The sequence below is a fragment of the Oryzias latipes genome, chromosome 8, assembly GCF_002234675.1.
Source record: "Oryzias latipes chromosome 8, ASM223467v1".
NCBI classification, from domain to species: Eukaryota; Metazoa; Chordata; class Actinopteri; order Beloniformes; family Adrianichthyidae; genus Oryzias; species Oryzias latipes.
The window spans coordinates 20,909,957-20,931,637 of record NC_019866.2 but is presented as its reverse complement, the minus strand read 5'-3'; the positions used below and the strand labels follow the sequence as shown (position 1 = coordinate 20,931,637).

The window sequence follows — 21,681 nt, the reverse complement described above, 5'->3', positions numbered from 1 at the left end:
ATATTAAAACAAAAAATTTATTTCTCTCCACTAGGCCTGCACAATATACCGCAAATTTATCGTTATCGTGACATTAAGCTGTGCAATATGCATACCGCAAAAGACGGCGAAAATCGCAATAAATGGTTACCTTAAATGTGCTAAAACAATCCCATGGCAGCTTGAAATATTGAACAAATGAAATAAATCCCTTTTATGCATTTAACCAATCGGAAGGACCCGTTTAGGTTGTTGATCAATCAGATGAGCCCTTTTATCTTTGATGTTTGCCCCCTACGTCGACGAGGGTCATTTGGAGTATAATTTTTAAACTGTTGCAGTGAAATGGAAATTATGTTTTTGGTTATTATGCTGTTTGTTTATATACCGCAAATTATATCGTTATCGCAATATTAATCACCAATATCGCATATCGAGAGTTTTCCTCATATCGTGCAGCCTTACTCTCCCCCATCTTTTTACATCTTCAAACATTTTTGAAGATGCTTTAGGGAGCCACTAGGGCAGCGCTAAAGAGCCGCATGCGGCTCCTGAACCGCGGGTTGCCGAACCCCGAACTAGTATGTTGGGAGCATAAATTAGCCTTTTGTGGCCGAAATTTTCTTTTTTGTAAACACAAATTAATTTTTTGTGCAAACAAATCAATATTTTGTGCGCACAAATCAGTATTTTGCAGCCACTAATTAGTAGTAGGAATTGAAGACACTAAAATGCCAATTTGTGCAAACAAGATGCTCACTTGTGGCCACAAATTATTAATTTCAGGAAACAATTTTATTTTGAATGGTCATATCTAGGGCTCTTTAGGTTTTGTTAACCATGGATGTTGTTTTCTTGCATGCAGTGTAATGGTGTGTGTTTTTGTATTGCAAGTGAGCAGTTAGACAAACAAAAGTTAAGAGCTTTATTGTGAAAGAGAGCTTTTTTGAAAGGACTGGTTAAATTAACAAGCAATGCATAAGTGTACAACCTGAATACTGGTAAAGTTTGAGCTTGTAAAAGCTGAATGGTTTGATTGAGAAAAATGAAAAATGCTTTGTCAAACCACGAGAGTTCAAGTTGTATTCATGAAGAAAAATAAGGTAAACCTGTTACAAGTTTGAGTTGTCTCAACAAGCAGTTGAAAAAAGAAGAAACTTAGAAAAGGAATCTGCTGGGAATCAACAAGGAATTAAAGAAGTTATCAGGGATCAGATCTCATACCTAAGAAAGACAGAGTCTGTCGCAGGTTAAGATGAGCAGAGAATCTGTAAAAGTGCAAAAAAAGATTGTGGAATATTGAGTGTTGTTCCTCAAAATGGGGAAATGACAGGCTTTGTCATTAACACCTCTCAAAAGCTGAGGATATATCCTGTCAATCAAAAGGCAAAGCACTAATTTAGTCTTGGTTTAAATTTAAAACAAAAAAAGAAAATGTGCTATACAAAGAATTACACCTCTGTACAGTTGTTATTAAATTAAAACACAAAAGTTAAAAAGTGGCCTGTGAATGTGTTTAATTAGAGTTTTTTCTGTCGTATTATTGGGATTGAGAACTGAATTTCTTGTAAAACCAGCAACCTGTGATTATATGGAAAATCATTCCATCAGCCACTTTTGTTTTAAAGCCAGCTTGAAACAGAAAGTCAAAGTGTTTCTCCTTTAATAAAAACAGAGAAAAAGAGGGATAAATAACCAACAAGTCAGATATGAAATGACATGAAATAAACAAAAAATATTTCATTTCCCTTGATCATGCTTTTGGTGTGTGTAAATGATCATCTATTTTCTGTTTCAAATCAGAAAGCAAACCTTTAGTTGTTTCTTTTATTATGTTATTTTGAATTCATTTCATTGATTGATGTTTGTTTTACTTAACACATGTATAGTCTTTGATTTCTGTTAATTTTTTAGAAGTTGTATTAGTTTGTTTCTGTTACATCTGTTAAGAAAATATAGATTTTATTATTCAGACACCTTCAGCTGTCTGGCTCTAACTTTTGTCGCACTTTGGTTTTCCTCCGCCATTCATGGACCCTCCCACCCCCTGTTCTTTTGCAGCATGCGACTGCCATCCAGTCGGAGCGGCGGGGAAGACATGCAACCAGACCACAGGCCAGTGCCCCTGCAAGGACGGAGTGACAGGGATCACATGCAACCGCTGTGCCAAAGGCTACCAGCAGAGCCGCTCCCCCATCGCTCCTTGCATCAGTAAGGGCCCCCATGTTTCCTAAGTCATTTTCTGTCATGTTACAGTGGATTGTGGCTCGTTTGGGTTTTTCTTTTTTGTAAAATTTGTATTTGAGAAACTTTAGAATTGTAGAAATATACAATTTTAGACAGTTATAAAATTGTGTTCCAATAACTAGTTTTGGATTTAGTAGTGACTAACAGTAACCTGTTATAATTTTGCCACAGAGAGGCAATAGTTGTCCTTAAACCCAAGAGCTGGGTTGTATTGCCTGTATTTTCTCCAAGTATTAGGTTCGTACTATAGGGTCACATTTTGGTGAGTCTTTCAGTATGTGACAGGCGGAAAGTTAATAGCAATCCAGGACTGCTGCAGACCATAATTTACTTAAAAAATAAATAAATACCTGTAGTTTTTTTATTTAAAATCAGATCTTGTACATAAAGATAATTTAAAATAAACACAATACATTTATTTTAGTGTTTAATATGTTTATTTCTATTTTCTTAATTATATTGCACAAACAAGAAAAACAAAACAAAAAAATAAAACAAACCCCATACCTGCTGTCAGATATACTCACATGAAAAAAAGGAGAAAAAAAAGAATTAGCCATATATACAGAAGGTATAAAAAAATCAGTCACCATAAAACCAAAGTTAGTCCTGAATCTTTGTATACTGCCGATTGAAAAAGTCCAGAAAATGTCTCCATGTCTGAAGAAATTTTCTTTCTGAACCTCTCATCATATAACAAATTTTTTCTAATTTAAGATTGTACAGCACGTCCCTAATCCAATGTGTCGCTGTGGGTGGGGCAGTATCCTTCCACTTTAAAAGAATTAGGCTTCGGGCCTGAAGGGTTGAAAAAACAATTCGTTCCTGACCCCTAGTAGACAATTTTAGGATTTTATCCTTAACCCAGAAAAGGAATAACGGTGGATTTAAAGGAACTTTCCAAATACAGCAGTCAATGCTTCACCAACTTTGCCCCAAAAAACTTGTATTTTGGAACAAAACCAAAACATGTGAATCAGATTAGCCTCTCCAGTTTCCCATTTATCACATGTAGGGTCAACATTTGGGTGTATTTTTGCGTATTTGGATTTATGAGAATCCTATGAACCACTTTAAACTGACTAAGACTGTTTGGCGCACATTGAGGAGTTGTGAATCTTTCTCAAAACATCATCCCACTCTGATTCATTGATCTTAATTTCAAGATCAGTCTCCCAACCTTTTTTAATGACTGACATTGAAGTTGTATCCAGCCTTGAAATCAGACCTATCATTGCTGAAATGGCTTTCTTTTTGGAGGGATCGGAAGTCATGATCTCATCCATCACATTGTTTGGAAGTTTGTCTGGGAACCATGGGATGGAGACTGAGACAAAGTGACGAATCTGCAAGTATCTAAAAAAAAGAGAAATCGGAAGGTTGTACTTTTCAGATATCTGCTGAAAAGATGCAAACTTATTAAATGATCGAGAGTTTTAAGCCCTTGTTGGTGCCACCTGAGAAATGTAGAATCTTGGGCTGAAGGTGGGAAGAAAACATGAGGTGCAACTGGGACTAGTAAGATGATTCTTAACAGACTACAGTGTTTCCTAAGTTGTAAGCAATTTTTATCAGAATTATAAATGATTGGATTGCTTTTTTTTGGATTGCTTCCACAGTAATAGTCTCTAATTTGTTTCCAGTGATCAAATAAAAGATGTGAAGTAATAAAATGTGGACAGGCACATTTTTTTTCCAGTCATCCTGCATTATTATTGTTTATTAGTTGCGTTTTTTAGAATAGATATTTGTCTGTTCAAAGCCAAGTCTGGATAAACAGACCGTTATGGCTTAGCTGACACAGCGTTCCCTGCCGTAAGCACTGCTAACGGTCCCTTTCACAATAAACTCTAAGAATGAGTCTAAGAGAATGATGGCTGATGTGTTTATTGGCTGTATCTGCCACACACAGACTCAGACCTGCGGCAGTAAAAAGGCCTGCATCTCACAAAAGCATAGAAAGGTGGCTGTCCGCTGCAGTGGTCTGCTGGCATAAACAGATAAGATAACAGTGGTCATGTTAGCAATTGCCCACCATTCATTTCTGATAAAGTCATTTGTGGAGGCTGCACATGGTATGTGTGAGAACAAGAAGCCATTGACATGTTTAGCCTCGATAATTTAAACCTCTGAAGCAGCTGGAACATTTCTGACAGTGTTAGTAAGGTGAAAAATGCAGCGTGGAAGCTGCAGGAAATGTGCTCTGAATGTATTTTAGTTGTTATGGCATGACATAAAACTTTGTGAAATTGAATCATTTTCTTTTGTGTGTGTGTGTGTTGCTCCCTGAACCAGCACAAAAATGAGAAAACCTTGAAGGCATTGTAACAAAATTTTACAGCACTCAGAGTGAAACATTTATATTCCTTCATGGCATTAAACATATTTTTTTATTATTTGCAAACAGTGATGTTTATTTTAATGTGCTTTCTTCAACCCAGAGATCCCAGTTGCTTCTCCAACATCAACTTACAGCAGCTATGAGGAGCCATCAGGTGAGCAACCCATTTCTTTAAGTGAGCTTAAAAATAACAAAAAAAGTACTTGCCTTTCAAGGTGTTTCATGTTATCTCCTTTAAATCACCTAACTAAACCTAACAAACGGTTTCTCCTTGCATGTTAAAACGGTGTTTTTCTAGCCCGTGCGTGTTTTTCCACACTCTACAACCACAAACACTCAGTGAGGTCAGAGTGCTGCTGATGTAAACTCCAGATATTTTGGCAGGGTTCCCCGTAGCCTCGTTGCTTTTATTCCTAGCCTGCCATGCAGCCTCCCCAGAGTTTCAGCCCTAATCTGATTACATGCTTCATTTGCACCAGTTTGTATTTCAATCAAGGCTGACTGTGCCAGTAGAGAAGCCCGGCTGGACCCTTGTAGTCGTTCATGTACTCTGACTAAATTCTCTGTCAGATGCTGACATCGGATGATAATCCAACCTGTACCTCAGATGGTATTTACAGTATGCTTACAATCCAAAAGGTAGTTTTTTAATCTGTTTTGATATTTCTATTGAACGGAAGTCCTATAATCCTGATTTCTTTGAAAGATCTGAGTCACCGCTGCTCCCTGATCATTGCATTCCACCTGTATGTTTGGGCTAAAATGAGGGTCTTGGTTAAATTGAACCAAAACATGTAGTGACAAGTTCTTTTACCTCCTCACTACAGCCCTGCGATGGATTGGCGACCTGTCCAGGGTGTACACTGCCTTCGCCAAACAGTAGCTGGGATAGGCTCCAGCAACCTCATGACCCCAAAAGGGATCAAGCAGGTTTAGAAAATGGGCGGAGATCCATTTTCTAACCCATTCGCAACTACAATTTTGAGGTTTTTCGTTACTTGTAACACATGTTGCCAACGTAATTTCCTGTTGTTGTTCACTATTGCACCTTGGGTCAGCCAGAGATTAACTGATAGACTGGCACTTATTGGACTGCAATTCATCTGATCTGCACCAAAGTCCAAGTGAGCTTGGAGTTGAGCTGCGTTAACAACTCGGCAACTGGCGTTGAGCGACAGATTTCAATAAAAAGTCAATGTAAACGCCCGTAACCTGCGTTTCGGGCTTCTGCGTTCAAAACTCTTGTGTTTACGCGTTGCCAAGCAAGTTTTTAAGTACGTTTTCGCGTTCTACTTAAAAACCGGGTGTCTACTAAAAGCGTGCCCATCTGAATGACGGTGCTTTCAGCGTTACTTACGTCTCTCTGTAACCCTGTTTAATGGCTTTCTGTCCTACATTAGTCCAAGGAAGAAAAATAAAATGTCTTGATGTAAAAGGGAACAATATCATAAAGGTGTGTGTATCAGTAGCAAATGCTGATACACCCAGCTACAGTGCCCTCTAACGGCTATTAGCAGGAAACAACCGCAAAAGGGTAATATGTTGTTAGTGAGAAAATAACGAATATATGAGCTTATTTATGATTTAAAAAAACATATATATGTTGCTTCTGAGAGTAAGTTGCAGCCCTGGCCAAACTTTGCAAAAAAAACACAACTTCTACTCCAAAAAATACAGTACTTGATAGTCACAATTATTAAGTACTGGTGGACTAATACGTCTCTTTTTCATCATTCTTATTTTTGTTTAGGCAAAACTAAACCCCAAAAAGCATCTCTTGGAATCTGCATGACTCTCCTCTGTGGTTTGGCCCATTCTTTTGGTTTGCCCCTGAGAACACTGAGTGTAAAGCAGGCAAACTAAACAAAGGTGTAGATTTTACCAACATTCCCCACCTATTCAAACTGAGTCCATGGGGCTGACCCAGTGTGAAAGCAACCTAAGTCACATGTCCTGCTGCTGTCAGAGACCCCAAACCGATACCACTCTTCAAATTAGCAGCGCTGTTGTCCTTCGACACCCGCAGAATGAATTTAAAGAACTAATGGAAGTGAGTGGGGGGGTGATGGATCACTAATGAGCAACGTCATGAATTAAAGAGGGGGGTATGATGGTAAAGACCCCCCTCCACCTACATCACTTCTTTTAGATGGAAATCAGGCGTGCTTGATATGGACTCATCAAATTTATTTACTTTAACATTTCCTTTTTTTCTCTTTTCCTGCCAGTCCAGAAAGCAGCTAGGCATTCCACCAGAACTGCTTTCTTTGCATACATGAATTCGATCCTCATCTCCCAAACCATGCTCTTTTTTACCAAGAGGGGCGTTTTTTTCTTCCTCCATCATTACCTAGGTAACCTCATTCACAGCGAGTATAATGGGAAAGAAAGGGGAAGACTGGACAGAGGGCTGGAAGAAATAATGAAGTTTGTCCATATTCAGGCAAGCTGAAAGATCTCCTCACTCTCTCAACTGCTCCCTCCTTTCTCTTCACACTGTCCGGCCCGGCTTTCCCACCCCCCCACCCCATGAAAAAAGGCTTATTCCCCCGGCAGAGTGGTGGAGGGAGTGGGGGCTGCACTTGGAGATGGTCTGCTTCCAATTTGTGTCAGTGAGTGGAAAGCGTAAGGAACAAATGATTTCAATTTCGGGTTTGGCCTCGGGTCCCACCACCAGCTTTCTGCTCACAAAACGGTAACGAGTGGAAGGAAGAAAAAAAAACACGCGAAAGTCATCGACCAACTCTTTTGGCGCCCAAACGCAGGTCCTCACATGGAGGAAATGGACTAACGCATGACCCTCATTTGTGAAAGGGCTGACCTTTGTGTTCCTTTGTGGGCTCACACAATGAGGGAGAGGACACTGACGAGCGTGGAGGCTGGAAGTGAAAACAAGAGAGGCGGATAGCAGGAGTGTGCTGACAGAAACGGGAGCAAGCTTTAATCTGTTTCACAGTGGCACTTTGAGGTATCTTCAAGCTCCCGAGGGCCCAAATGTAAAGCCCGTCCAGCTGGAGCTCTGCCTGATGATCCTGCAGCATAAGTCATCATGGATCAATTTTTATTTTATTTTTTTTTACAAATGACTGTCTTTCTTCCTCTCCTCAGATTGTGACTCTTACTGCAAAGCTTCTAAGGGAAAAATGAAGATCACCATGAAGAAGTACTGCAAAAAAGATTACGGTAAGTGAGTCCAGTACACAGGAATGTGTGCAGCAGGATGTCGGCCAGCAGTCAGGAGGTCAAATGTCTCAATTAATCAGATCCCTGCTCCAGCCAGTCCGCACCCTTCTTCTTGGTTTCAGTGACGGCTTACTTACACAGCCCCAAGCCAAGGCCACTAACACAGATTAATCTTAAAGATCTTTACACTCTCTGATGTGAGTTTCTATAAACACTTGGCTAATGTTTCCCATACATTTGATTGCAGGGAGTTTTCAAAAATGCTTTCAAGTGTAGATAATTTTTATCAATTTGAAGTGGCAAATTCTACTTTTCAATATGTCTAAATGTCAAGCTATTTTGAAAACTGCGACTTATACATTCACACTGCCCTCTGCAACATGTGTTTGAGCAACCACTTTCAATGTAAAGTCCATGTAAATGTGCATTTAGAGCTTCTGCATTCAAAACTCATGCATTCCCATGTCGCTACGCAAGTTTCTACAACCGCTTTCAGGCTGTACATGTAAAACGCATGGCCACTGAGCGCAGGTTGTAAGTTAAATCAGGTCAAACTTTGACCTCTCAGTGTAGAAAGGATATAGATTCACTGGATTTGTGCGCATAATACTTGACTTGTAACTCATACAATACATTTTGTGTATTCACATGTACACAAACAACAAAATTTACAAATATTAAAAAATAATTTATGTACCCACAGTTTGCAATTACACCAGCTTAAACAGCTCCTACACATACAAGTCTTTAAATAGTGTGCACCAAATCAGCTAATACACTCACACAAAACCACAATTACGCACAGATCAGATACAAGTGCAGGGTTGTAAGAGGTTGTGAGACTCTTCACGTCACCAGATTTGTGTGTAGATGATGCGTTTAAATGCTGCTAGAATGCTGGGTTACCAGAGTTTTACGCTTTGAACTTTGTGAACAATACCTAGTGACTTGAATTCCTTCCACTTTCTTAAACAGGTATGGCCAATAATTAAGATTTTACTCAACACAGTTTTTAAAAAGTTTTCCAGAACTAAGATTCTTAATCTCTCTAAATGTCTGTTTTAGCCAAGTTGATCTGTTTTTAACCTATCTAAATGGAAACCAGAAAAATTAGCAAAAACCAGAAGGATAAATAAGTTTGATCCCAAATGAGGGTTGGTTTGGCTGGTCTGATGACTCCACGGCATACTAGGGAAGAAGTAAGATAGCCGAGTTGTGGCTGGCTTGTGGAGCTTGGAGAGAGAATGGCTGACAGGACTTAGTCATGTTGGCCCAGTCCTTTTGCAGAACTTAGCATTCATTCATACAGCAACACTGCCATTCATGCATCATTTTGATTTTATATACAAAAGTAAATGATCAGTGTAAATAAAAATTCATTTTCCGTACAGGTGCAGTGAATTTGCAATCTTAACATAAAAGCAAAGAAATGTATTGTTCCAATATTTTTATTTCCGTTGTAAAGTTAGACATTTTACATGAGAGTGATCAGGACTTCTATGTGTAACAAGCCACTTGGGGTTACTCGATGAACTTTACTTGATTACAGTTCTGTTTTCCATTTATTTTCCTTGCACCGTATTGATATCCTATTAAAAAAATGTAGAAAACATGGACCCTCAGTATATCGTAGTTTCTATGAATAAAATGTTCATTCAATTCTGTTCAGTTGGATGTTGTCTGAAGCACTACACGAAATACAAAAGTATCAGACATTTCTATTTTGGTCCATTTAATTTTAAAAGTGCCATTTCTCAGAGCAAAAACTTGAAGTCTATCTTAGACTTAAATATAAGTATAGCAAGTATACTATATACCATGTACATGTTTTCTAAATAGTGTACTAGCTGGATTCCTTTTCAGACTAAATTGGAACAGTTTAAGTTTAAAATATATAGATTGTACCGTATTTTCCGGACTATAAGTCGCCCTTTTTTTCATAGTTTGGGAAGGGGTGCGACTTATACTCTGCAGCGACTTATATTAGAAATAAATTGAAATAAATACATTGTTAACCCTCCTGTTATGTTCATTTGTGAGGAACAGAGATGATGTTCCTGGGTCAATTTGATGTATGAGGTATGTTGAGTGTTAAGAGTATGTTAAGTGACTCAGAGAATCAGCAAACCTTTTTTTAAAGTAAGATCTTGAAGGCTAACAACATAATATTCTATTTTCCAATGATTTCATAGATTCAGAAATGCAATAAAAATGACAACTGTTTCTACAAATACAGGATGAAAACAGAGTATTAATTGGACAATGATGCTTCATGAAAGGAATAAATAAATAAATATGAGAAAGAATTACTGTGAAATTATGAGATAAACATTCTGCTATGATTGTGTCATATGAGTTTGTGCAAGTTATTAGTTCTTGGTCTCAGATTTTGTCAAATAAATTTCCTGTCAAAATGCGACTTATAGTCCAGTGCGACTTATCTGTGTTTTTTTATACTTTATAAAGCATTTTTGGGCTGGTGCGACTTATACTCCGCAGCGACTTATAGTCCGGAAAATACGGTATATAAAAAAGTAAACTTCAAGTATACTGCCTCACTTTTAGTATAGACACAGTTTTTTGGCATCTTAGCAACTTTTGAGACGACAATGTCTTAAAGATCTACCTATGTATATATACTGTATGCATGTATATGGAATTTAGTATTTGAACACTAACGTACTGTTATATAAACATAGTATTATGAACTTTTAGTACATAACATTGTTTATGTACTGATAATTTAAAAACTACACAGTAATACTTCACAAATCTATGTGAGGAGATACTTTAGTATTAACAGATGATGCATTTTATTACAAAATCAGAAGGCAGTGGCTATTGTATTTCATGCTCTGCATTAAACCGTGCAATGGGGACAGCATAGCATTTCTAAAGCGCTGCTGGGGGCAGCACTCGAGATGCGCGTAGTACATGAAAACACTGCTGCCTTAGTGAGTTTGGATCCATCGGGCGGGAATTGCGGAGGCATGCAGGGCGATCCGGGCCTCAATAAGCACTTCAGTGGGCTGGAGTGGTCTTCTGCCGGAATACTTGACATGCCGTGGGGCAAGAAGCTAGTTTCTGATGACAGACAGAATTTGCTCTCAGTGTCTTTAAACACGCATGTGCAGTGACGTATGTATCAGAGGGTGTTCGATTGGCCGTTCTGCATGTCAATCAAGTCCCATACTTCTCGGTGAGGATTTTGATTCACTAACCAATTTTTTAGAAATATATTTTTATCTTTTTGGTCATTTGTCTTTGCTGGCCTGTGACCTACCCTCATGTCCTTGAAGATTGACCGGTTGTTCGCGATCGACGTAATGAGCACCCGTGGTCTAGACTAAGTTCTCTTAATAGACTACTTTTTTGGCTGAATGTTATTAGTGACCAACATTGATTACATTGAGGGCTTTTTTACATTAAGGTGAAACCTCTTGCAGAACCATACTCAGAATGGGGGACATCTAGGAACTAGTTTGGGTCAGAAAAGATGGGAAAGACGCAGACAAAAAAACAAAACAAAAAAAAACATTATCATAAGAAAAACAAGTAGAAAAACAGAATCTAAGTACAGAGACAAAAAGCTTAAAATAAATGGCAAATACTTTTCTCCCTTGGTCAAAAGACCCATGGTGCTTTACTGTCATAGTTCAATTTCCCCATCCACAGACTTTAATACACTGATGCCTTACACCGGCACCAACCTCAACCACCAGGAGCAATGTGGGGTTCAATGTCTTGCCCAAGGACACTTTGTCACATGAGTGTGCAAGGTGAGAACTTAACCTGCAATTATGCAATCATGGGTTGACTGCTCTACCTATGCACCACGGCTGCTGAACGTATTTTTATTTCATAAAGTGGTACCAAAGTGAACCTTTGAGTTACTGTCTTTTTTTTGCAAGAGAACCCTGGTGGTCATGTAATAAAGTTTAAAACAAAAGGAACAAAACTGGCCTGGTTCTGTCAAATAGTGCAGTGCAGGTAATATGCCAGACCAAAGTGTCTGCTTTTTGTTGAGCTAATAGCAGCTGAACATGTTGATTTCATGTTTGAATTGTTGCCTTAGGGGTTATTTTCCAATAAGTGAATAGAGTTAGCCTCATTCTACTGTACTGCATCACATCACTCTACATGGCAGACATATACGAAGGTCTATGCAAAGAAAAAGCATTAAGAAAAGCTGTGACCAGCTGACCTGTAACTGTTGTTCAGGCATTCCACTTTGTCTTTGTCAAATGTTCAACTCACTAAAAACAAAAGTAAAAAAAAAGAATTTTCTTCCGTCAATGCTAAGCCCAGTTGTACTGTGACATTTACTCACATTAATTGAGCCATCAGACTTATGGATTCATATTGTTTTTTTTTCCAAGTTTTAGCAGAAGGTTTTGTTAAAGTCCCTCTAAGCAGTAAAAAAAAAAAAAAAAGAGTACTGATGGGTGTTTGGTTTAAAACGCGGTAAATGCACTCTTAGTAGACCACACACTATCAAACTCTGTGAAACAGATCACATAACTACACCAGATTGTGCATTCCTGAAGTCCTGTAAGCCTGAAGCTATTGGCAAAACTTCCAGGCTTTTTTAACAACAAAATCCAAACTGATCAAAGCCAAAACTCACAATAATTGTATTTCTACCATGAGTGACTTAAACTCTCAGTGACTGAAATACAAAAAAAAGATAATAATAAATACAGCAGAGAGGGATGAATGATACCATTCCAGGCAGATTAATAGCACATCATCATAAAAATATATTTTTATTATGCTTCATTATAACCAAGATGTTCCACTGTAGTAAGGCCAAATGTCATTTAAAGGGACGAGGCCAAATATTATAATGTCACTGCAATTTTAGACTTTTCATAAAAATGCGTGTCGAGCTTTTTAAATACGTTTCAAATTAAGAGTTCAGAGTGTGCAAATAAATGTAAAAACTTCTAAACTACAATGGATCTGAAGACAAAAATGAAAATCTAACAAAAGTGCACAAACTTAATTCTAATTTTGCAGTAAAGTTAGCTTCAAATGTATATATTTGTTCTATTTTGATTTTCATTTATTCGAATATATTAATTTATTATTATTTTTAATTTGTGTTTCCATGAGTCCTCAAACTGGTATACTGCCATGATGAGACTCAAAGAAGACCATAAATAAACTACCGGGCAGTTGTGCTTTTTATGGTTGACTGGTAGACTCGGTAATATAGTGCAGAATTTACAATATGGACTTTGAGGCCAGACATTGCTGCCTTGCTGCCTATAATGGACAAAATGTAAAGGAGGGAGACAAAGTGTGTAAAGCACCTTGCAATCCAAGCAGAAAGAGAAGAAAGTCTGATGTCTTGTGTGCAGACAAAAGTGGTCTGTCTGAAAGGTTTATTGCCAATTGGATGTCAGTATTAACAGCATTTTCTTCTTCCTCCTGGTTTTTATTTTCTTTATTGCTGGTGGTACCGCAAAATGAAAGTGTAGCAATCTTACATTTGTTGCCTGACCAAACCAAGAAAGCCACACGTTCTTGGTCTAACAGTTCCCTAAGACTTGGTAGTTAACTGGCCAAAGCATTTGCTCGCTATGAAGATGCTATAATTTAGAGATGTCCTGATCCGGTGTTGTCGGATGTTGTCTCCCGATAATTGATATCAATATTTTTTAAATTATTAGTTTGATCAGCACTGTATATTTAAAGCTTGCAAATAAATGTCCTTGTAGAAAATATCATGAATGGATCGTGACATTTTACTGCTGTAAAGTACAGCAGAACAGTTCAAGAAAACGGCCAACAAAAATATTTTATGAAAAGTTTTAAACTGACAGCAAGTGTCTCTTGCTTTTGTGTCTTAATGCTAACGACCTATAAAGGCATTACAACAGAAAAAATATTGTGTATTTTTTTTTTTTAATGAGAACTGCTTTGTCCTGCTGCCGACAGAGATGGCAGTGAGGCGGCTGCAAAGCAGGGCCCAGGAGAAGGTGATTCAAAAACTATAATCTCTCATACACAACCTGAACTAATCAATTGTTACATTAAAAGGATCTAGTCATAACAACTCATTATTATATGCATATTATCAAATCCAATCCATTATTATATTCATGCTACAACAACAAATATTGGAGAAAATCTCTGCTTTTAATTTTTAATGGAGATTTGAATCACGGGATTAAAAGTGTTCTAAAGATGCTAAAGATAGAGTCACCAAACTTTGCTACATGACTAATCTTACTGTCATTCTACAGCAATGTTGTTCCATTTTTGTAGAAAATTACTTCTATTTTTCAGAATTTCTAATGTAAACATGGATCATAATTAATCAGAAAGACTAAAGGAACTAAAGCTACAGTTTCTAAACTTTCTCACATGACTAGCTTGTAGTTAACATTTATTTCTAGTTAGTATTTGCGCTGTTTTTACTTTATTGTTGAAACTTTTTCATAGAAGTGGTCTGTTTAAATGTTAAATAATAGAAGACGGTTGATAAAATAATCAGTTTATAAAAATCTCTTCATTAAAAAAAAAATGTTTTCCAGAAGTATCGGATCAGGACTCAAAACAAAACATTTTATCAGACACACACTTCTGAAGCCATCAGTGGTCTTTTATGTCTTCTATTTACTAATAATTGCTCCCACAGTTGATTTCTTCTCACCAATCTGCTTACCTATTGAACATTCAGTTTTCGCAGCCTGGTGCAGGTCAGCAATTTGGTTTCTGGTGTCCTTAGACAGCTCTTTGGTCTTGGCCATAGTTCACACATGTGCCAATAACGAGTGGAGGACAGAGGATCCTCTTACAATATAAGTTACAGGTCTGTGAAAACCAGTAGTAGGCAGTTTGTAGGTGACAAAGGAACTATTTTCCACCATAATTTACAAATAAATTATTTAAAAATCAAGCAATGTGATTTTCTGGATTTTTATAGTTGAGGTATACCTACGATGAAAATTACAGGCCTCTCTCATCTTTTTAAGTGCAAGAACTTGCATAATTGGTGGGTGACTACAAACGTTTTTGCTGTATAATAAAGCACAAAATGAGACAGCATTGACATTTGAAGCTTTGAACGTCAATGGTCACATCTGTTTTGATGCAAGCTCCAAAACCTTGGGATTATTTGCCCATCACTAGTGTGAGGTCAAAATAGGGTTTTACTGTATCTAACAAAGGTTTGCCTCCTGCAGCTTCGTTGGAACATCTCACCTTCTGCTAAATGGAATCCTTGTCTGAACCAGCACCAAAGTAATATCAGACTATTTTTTGTGTAATCCAGTTCAAAACTGGCCAAATGAAATTTAGTCTCCTTTAGTTGAGTTGACATTAATTCGGTCCATTTGTAGTAGTTGCAATGAAGTCACATGCAGCCATCATTCATATCTACGTGGACTGAGATCTTAACCATTAGGCATGAGACCAGAAGTGCAACAATAAAGCAGCTGGGTCTGATTCGATGGACGTGTGCTTTAATTGTTGGACTTCTAGAAGTTCCTTCAAACAGATATTTCATCTTGAGCCGTGCCAAGGCGTTGTGGCAGACATCAATGCCGAGCATGCATTCTTTTTGCTGCGGTCTAATTCATTTCTCAGGCCTGTCGCAGTGCTTTTGTGGGGCTTCAGAGACTTCTTTCCCCTCTATTTTGGGGCTGCAACCACCCCCCCTGCATGAGTGGTGATGCAGGCCCCCTGGGGTCACGGGAAGGGGCTCTCTGTTTAAACACAGTGGTGCTCTCCTCTGGCACAGAGCATTCCTCGCTGCACAAACAGGTGGTAAATTAAGCAGACGGTGACGGATTGCAACCCCCCAAGAATAAGAAATATGTTTTGTTTATTCAATTTTTGTTTTTCATGACCACCGTAGCTACGGAGACGGCCGACACAAAGGGATTATATCCTCGCCCGACACCCTACTCTGCACACAGTCCCTCTCCCCACTGTGAGGGAGACAATGAATCAAAGGGCCGCATGTTTACTGACGCTCCGGGATGATGCTCAAAGGCACGGCCTCCCAGCCTCTCTGGCCACCTCTCTGTGTGCACCCGAGGGTAACAGATCCCTGATCATTCACTCAGCTGATAACCGGGGGGGCAGGGGCCCCTGCCTGGTAATTAAGCGAGCTCTAATTTCATTAGCCCTTCCCAGTTGGTGGTTTGCAGTGTCAAGTCGCAGCACACCCAAAGGGAATCCACCCAGTGGGACGTTTGGCTGTTAGCAGGACTCAGTTGGCAGCCAACTTCGGAGCGGGTCGGTCTCACATTTCTCCTCTTGCGGTGTGTTTCCCCACACACCACTTTGCGATCCAGTCGCTTGACCTTGTCCTCCAAATTTCTCGCTGGTGTTTGCTTGACTTAAATTTAGACGTAGAAGGTGTTTGGATGTTTCAATTCAACAAACGAAAACGCACTTGGGGGGAAAAACACCGGCACAGAGACGGCGTTCGGCGGTCATCTCTCTGGATTCTCATCCTGCATCTCTAGGAGCAGAACCAGGCAAAGTGGCCCCTCCTTCCACCTCCTCTTCTCCTGGCAAACCCTTTATGTTTCAGGGCGAAGAGGAGAGAATGGTAGGGCTGTGAGATCTCCCTCCACTCAGCTCAACAAACCTTCCTTCTTTTTTTAAATCGTGTGCAATTTGCTCTCACCAAGCAGCGACACACACACACACTTACACACCCCGTTCCTTTGGCTCTGGGGGGGCACTGATGAGGAGTGATCATGTTACCAAGACAAGCAAAGCTAATTTACTTTAGGACATAATGAAAAGAGAAAAGCAAAACTTTCCACATTCAAGTCATAATTTTAAATAACTTTGAATGCATTAATTACATTAAATCTACATGTCTCCAGACTGAGATGACTTGCCAGTAATAAGTGCCTCCCTAATTTCTGAGGTCACATTTTTTTGTAAAAGCTCTTCACTTTGTGCACAGTTGTTTGCTCCTCGCTGCAATCACTGTGACATGGTAATGGGTGTTTTGTTGGACAGAAAATCTGTGCAGGGGAGCTTCTGCGAAGAGATTTGCTCATTTCCTGGTTTTGGAAAATATCGGCCACAGGTGTTGCCCTAATAGTTACCAGCCTTAGTGTGACGGTGTCTGCAGTTGACTGTCTTCAGATGTTTCACACTTGACAGACTTACTGGAACGTTTTAGCGCGGAGTTGCTTAGTGGCGGGGTTGTTGGTTGCCCTGCCTCACAGCGTGGGGTCTGACATAGCGTGTTCTTTGTGCATTTGTGGTCATCTTGCAACTGTGCATAACATGCATGTGACACACATCTGCATTTAGTGATTGTGGTTGTGTCTGCATTCCCTCACTACTTAGTTCACTATTTTGTGCATTTTACATTTCGTTAGTGTACGAATCTATAATTCCGAAATTCAGTTCCCTGGAGATGTCCCAGAAGTCTCTGCGAAAAACTAGTGTGCATCAATTCTCACTAGATTGGCAAATATATACCACAATGCATTTAAACAATTTGCCATTTGAACATTTTAATGTTAATGTTTGGATTTTTTTGTTTTTTACAAATGACCCAAGATTATACTATCAAAACACAGTGGATTTGTGATAGTTAAAGGTTTGTATAATAAATTCATCTGGTTTTTACTGCAATTGGGTGATGTAGTATTTAGCATTAAAATATAGAAGTAACCATGTGTTAAAATTGCTTCAAAAGACACTAGATAGTCTAGCATACATAGTCTTCTGGGGGGGGGGGAACTCAGATAGTACAGTACAAAGGGGTCAGTACATGTATGTGAATGAGAAGGACCCAAGTGGAAGAGTGAGGTTACAGGGAGAAGAAATCAAAAATGGTGAAGGATTTGAAGTATCTAGATTTAACAGGCGAGAGTAATGGAGATTGTGGAAATGAAGTGAAGTAGCGACTGCAGGCAGGTTGGAACGGGTGGAGAAAAGTGTCAGGTACGTTTAAAGGTATAGAAATGGTGAGAGCAGCCATGTTGTTCGGCACAGTGACCCTGAGGAAAAGACAGGAAGGAGAACTGGAAGTAGCAGAGATGAAGATGCTTAGGTTCTTTTTGGGAGTGACCACAATGGATAGGATGAGGAATGAGGACATAAGAGGTACAGCACACATTAAAGGTTTAGGATATAGAGTCTGAGAGGCCAGACTGAGATGGTTTGGACATGTCCAGAGGAGAGAGACTGAATATATTTGTAGAAGGATGCTGAGTCTAGAGCTGCAGGCAAGAGGTCCAGAGCAGGGGTTCTCAAAGTGCGGCCCGGGGGCCAATGGTGGCCCGTGGGAAGATTTGTGGCCCTCAATAAAAGAGAGCCAGAGCAGGTTCCTTTGAGAAAAAACATTCTGTTAGCGAGGAGAAAAGCCGTTTTCAAGCTAAGTGGACAAATGCTTACATTCCCATAAGTCAAGGGAAGGATAAAGTCATGTGCCTGCAAGAAGGTAAACGCAAGAAGGTAAACGCAAGAAGGTAAACGCATTGCTCAAAGAATTCAATATAAATTGTCACTATGTTACAAATCATAAAAACAACGACAAATTTACTGGCGAGGAGCGTAACAATAAGCTTCAACAACTACAACTAGGCTATGCTGCACAGCAGATGTTTACAAAAATGGCTAAATCCAGTGAAGCTGTGACAGAAGCTAGTTACAGTGTGGCTTTGGAAATGGCCCGGTGTGGCAAGCCCTTAAGTGACGGAGAGTTTGTAAAATCAATGTATGCTGAATAGCTGACATTGTTTGTCATGAGCAAAAGAAAGTCTGTCAAATGAAGCAATTACTAGATGAGTAGAAGATCTGGGCAGCAACCTCCGACCACAACTGGGAAAACATCTGGAAGGCCTGGTTAATTGTAAAATGACACTTGGTCATTGAAGTTATTAAAAACAACTTTTCTGTTTATCCAATTTTTCACTAAAATTGCCCCCCAGTCCAATGTCGAGTTCCTAATTTGGCCCTCCGCTGCAAAAAAATTTGAGAAGCTGTGGTCTAGAGGAAAACCAAAGAGGAGGTTTATGGATGCAGTGAACAAAGACATGAAGGTAGCTGTTGAGGATACAGAAGACAGGGCAGATGGACGAAACTGATTTGCTGTGGCGATCCCTGAAGGGAAAAGCTGAAAAGAAAAGAAGGCTTGTAGCATTTTTCTCATGATGGAGGACATACGATGAACACCTGCCGCTCTACAAAAACTTTGTCCTAGAAAATGACACAGTTTTTTATTTTTTATTTTAGCTAAAAATGGCATAGTCTTAATTGAAAGACCAATGGGAACACTTTAGATGAAAAGATGATCAGGGTGGGACTTAAAAAAAAACATATCTGTAAAGTCTCTTGTACAGAAAGGAGCTGGCGAGGAAACAGAAGAGCTGCATTGACATTGGAAGAAAATAAATAATCTTACTTGAAAAATGAATTTATTGTGAGAGTGGTTCCCACAGACCAATATGGCCACCAACTCCCTGAAGTTATAACACCCTGAATATAGTTGTGAAAATACTGTTGGACCTTAAACCCAAACCCAAAATGGGTTAAGAAAGGACTGTTGTTTTTCTTTCTGAATTGGAAAATTTGCTCAACAGAAGATTCCACGATAAAAAGCAAACTACTTATTATATTGCTCGCTCTCGTTTTTCTCAATTTACACCATTTTCATAATTTTGTTTGATGAAAGATCTCTCCAATCCTTTTTCTCTGTCTATGCAGCGGTCCAAGTGCACGTCTTAAAAGGAGACAAAGCGGGCGAGTGGTGGAAGTTCACCGTCAACATCATTTCCGTCTACAAACAAGGCCGGCACCGCATCCGTCGCGGCGACCAGTTACTGTGGGTTCGTGCCAAGGATGTTGCTTGCAGGTGCCCCAAGATCAAGCCTGGGAGGAAGTACTTGCTCCTGGGCACAGATGACGACTCCCCCGGACACAGCGGCGTTGTCGCTGACAAAGGAAGCCTGCTAATTCCCTGGAAGGACCTGTGGGGGCGCCGGCTGAGGAAGTTTCAGCAGCGTGACAAGAGGGGAAAGTGCTAGAAGACCCTTACAGAAATGTTTTTTGTCATGGTTAGAAACAAGAAAGAGGAAAGGTTGGATGAGAAAAATAAACTGGAAGAAGTTAAACTATAGGGACCCAGGTGAAGAGTAGGAGAAATCGGGGAAAGACTGAGTGCTGCTGCTCTGAACTGGAGCGAAGAGATTAGAGTTTTTTAGGAACTTTTGTGAAGAAGCTCTTTTTACCGTTGTTTTACTGCTTTGTCTTTCAAGTTGTCTTTGGTTGTGTAATTGCAGAGTTTGCACCTAATGTCACAAATGTACTTCATCCTGATCATTTTTACCCACGATGTCGTTGTTCTTCGCCACAATGCCTCGTCTGCATCAGAACTTTGCATCTATAGAGTGTCTGTTTCGACTGTTCTGTAAGAAGTTGATCAAAGTTTCTACACTGCAAATGAGGGAAGGTGCTTTTTTGCAATCTGCCAAACTTTAAATGATGCAATTTCTCCTGCGATTACCTCATCAACCAAACTGCCGTTAAGATTCTGTCCTGTATCCTGTAAAAGATGGCAGCCTTTGATCTGCTCTAATCTCAAACATGTCATGACCTCTGACCTCTGCAATGTAAAGTAACCACACGTGTACACGCTTTCTTTTTTTTTTACTTTGTAGATGATGCATCAGCTAGATGCAGAGTAGATGTGTCAACCATGCACTTATTTTTTTTTAAACTAGTCTTGGAACATATAAGATATGTTCACGCCTGTAGAGTGGCATCCAAAAGAAAAAATAAACTGTAATTTCACGTTTGTTCCTTTTTTTTCTTAAGGGAAAATGATCTTTAATTTTATCACAGCAACACAAAACTCTTCAAAGGACTAAATGTTAGCCTGACCTTCCAAATCTTGGCGAAAGAGAGAGGTGAGAACAGGACTGGCTCATTAATGCCGAGCCTCGAGTCAACCCTGGTTCCACCTGCTTGCTTCTATTTGCTATAGCTGACTGGCTGATATTGATTGTGAATAATGCACATTTCATTTTTACGCAGTATTCCTTGTTGTGGTAAAATAACCTGTGGAATGATTTAGCATCACGTGTTTAATTTTTTGCAGAGCGTTTAACACAACGTGTCAAATGTCTGTCACTTTGGGGTGACTCCATATAGACGAGATCCTGTTATCGATGCTTGGTACTCGACAAAAAAGGCATGACTGAGTGTCTGTATGTTTTATAGCTGTATAGTTTTACTTTTTAAAAATTCTGCTTGATTATTAACCTGATTTATGTACAAATTAACCAGCGTTTTAAAAACAAGAAGCGTCAGGAGTAGAGATACGAATTCCTCATGTCTTCCCTCAGATCAGAAACATCGACAGCATCAGGCCACATGTGTGCTGATTCAGTAACACCTCTGTACTCTGTGCAGCATCACAATGTATGTACTGGTTAGAAGGTTTCTTTGAGCTACACTCCACCCAAACGCAAAATGGTACTGCATCAAATTTCAGCACCCACAAGAAAGAAAGTTTTCTGCTGGTCTTCTTCTAAAAATGGCTTGTAAATGTTGCATTTTAGGAGTGTCCTTGCAAATGTCATGTAATGTCTTGTAATACTAATATATTATGTTTATCACAAATGAATATATTTAATGACACATTAAATAATGTGGCTTTTGTGGCGTTTGTTGTTGATTTTTATTTTCTTTATGATAATAAAACTGTTGGTTATTAAAAACTTGTTAAAAGAAGAAGATTGAGCTTTGTCGAGTGTAAAAACAAAGAAAGAATGACAGCAGCTCAGAGTGTGACACCAAAGCTTTAGAGACACTTCCAGAACATTATCTCACTTCACTTCACTTGGTAAATGGCGTATACTTATATAGCGCCTTTCTTCCTACAAGGACAAAGCGCTTTACAGTCACAGACCCATTCACCCAGTCACGCACACATTCACACA

General features: G+C 39.2%; 1 protein-coding gene across 3 annotated transcripts in view; it reads left to right on the top strand.

Moving 5' to 3' along the window:
* Positions 1-21,404, top strand: part of LOC101161061 (netrin-1) — a 61,249-nt gene extending 39,845 nt beyond the window's left edge. For all 3 annotated transcript variants that reach the window (XM_004071822.3, XM_011478551.2, XM_020705473.1), the window contains exons 4-7: positions 2,041-2,190; positions 4,668-4,721; positions 7,676-7,750; positions 19,445-21,404. In XM_004071822.3, the coding sequence (XP_004071870.1) occupies positions 2,041-2,190; positions 4,668-4,721; positions 7,676-7,750; positions 19,445-19,764 (599 nt within the window). In that variant the 3' untranslated portion in view covers positions 19,765-21,404. The remainder of the gene's footprint in view (positions 1-2,040; positions 2,191-4,667; positions 4,722-7,675; positions 7,751-19,444) is intronic.
* The last annotated feature ends 277 nt before the right edge of the window (positions 21,405-21,681 follow it).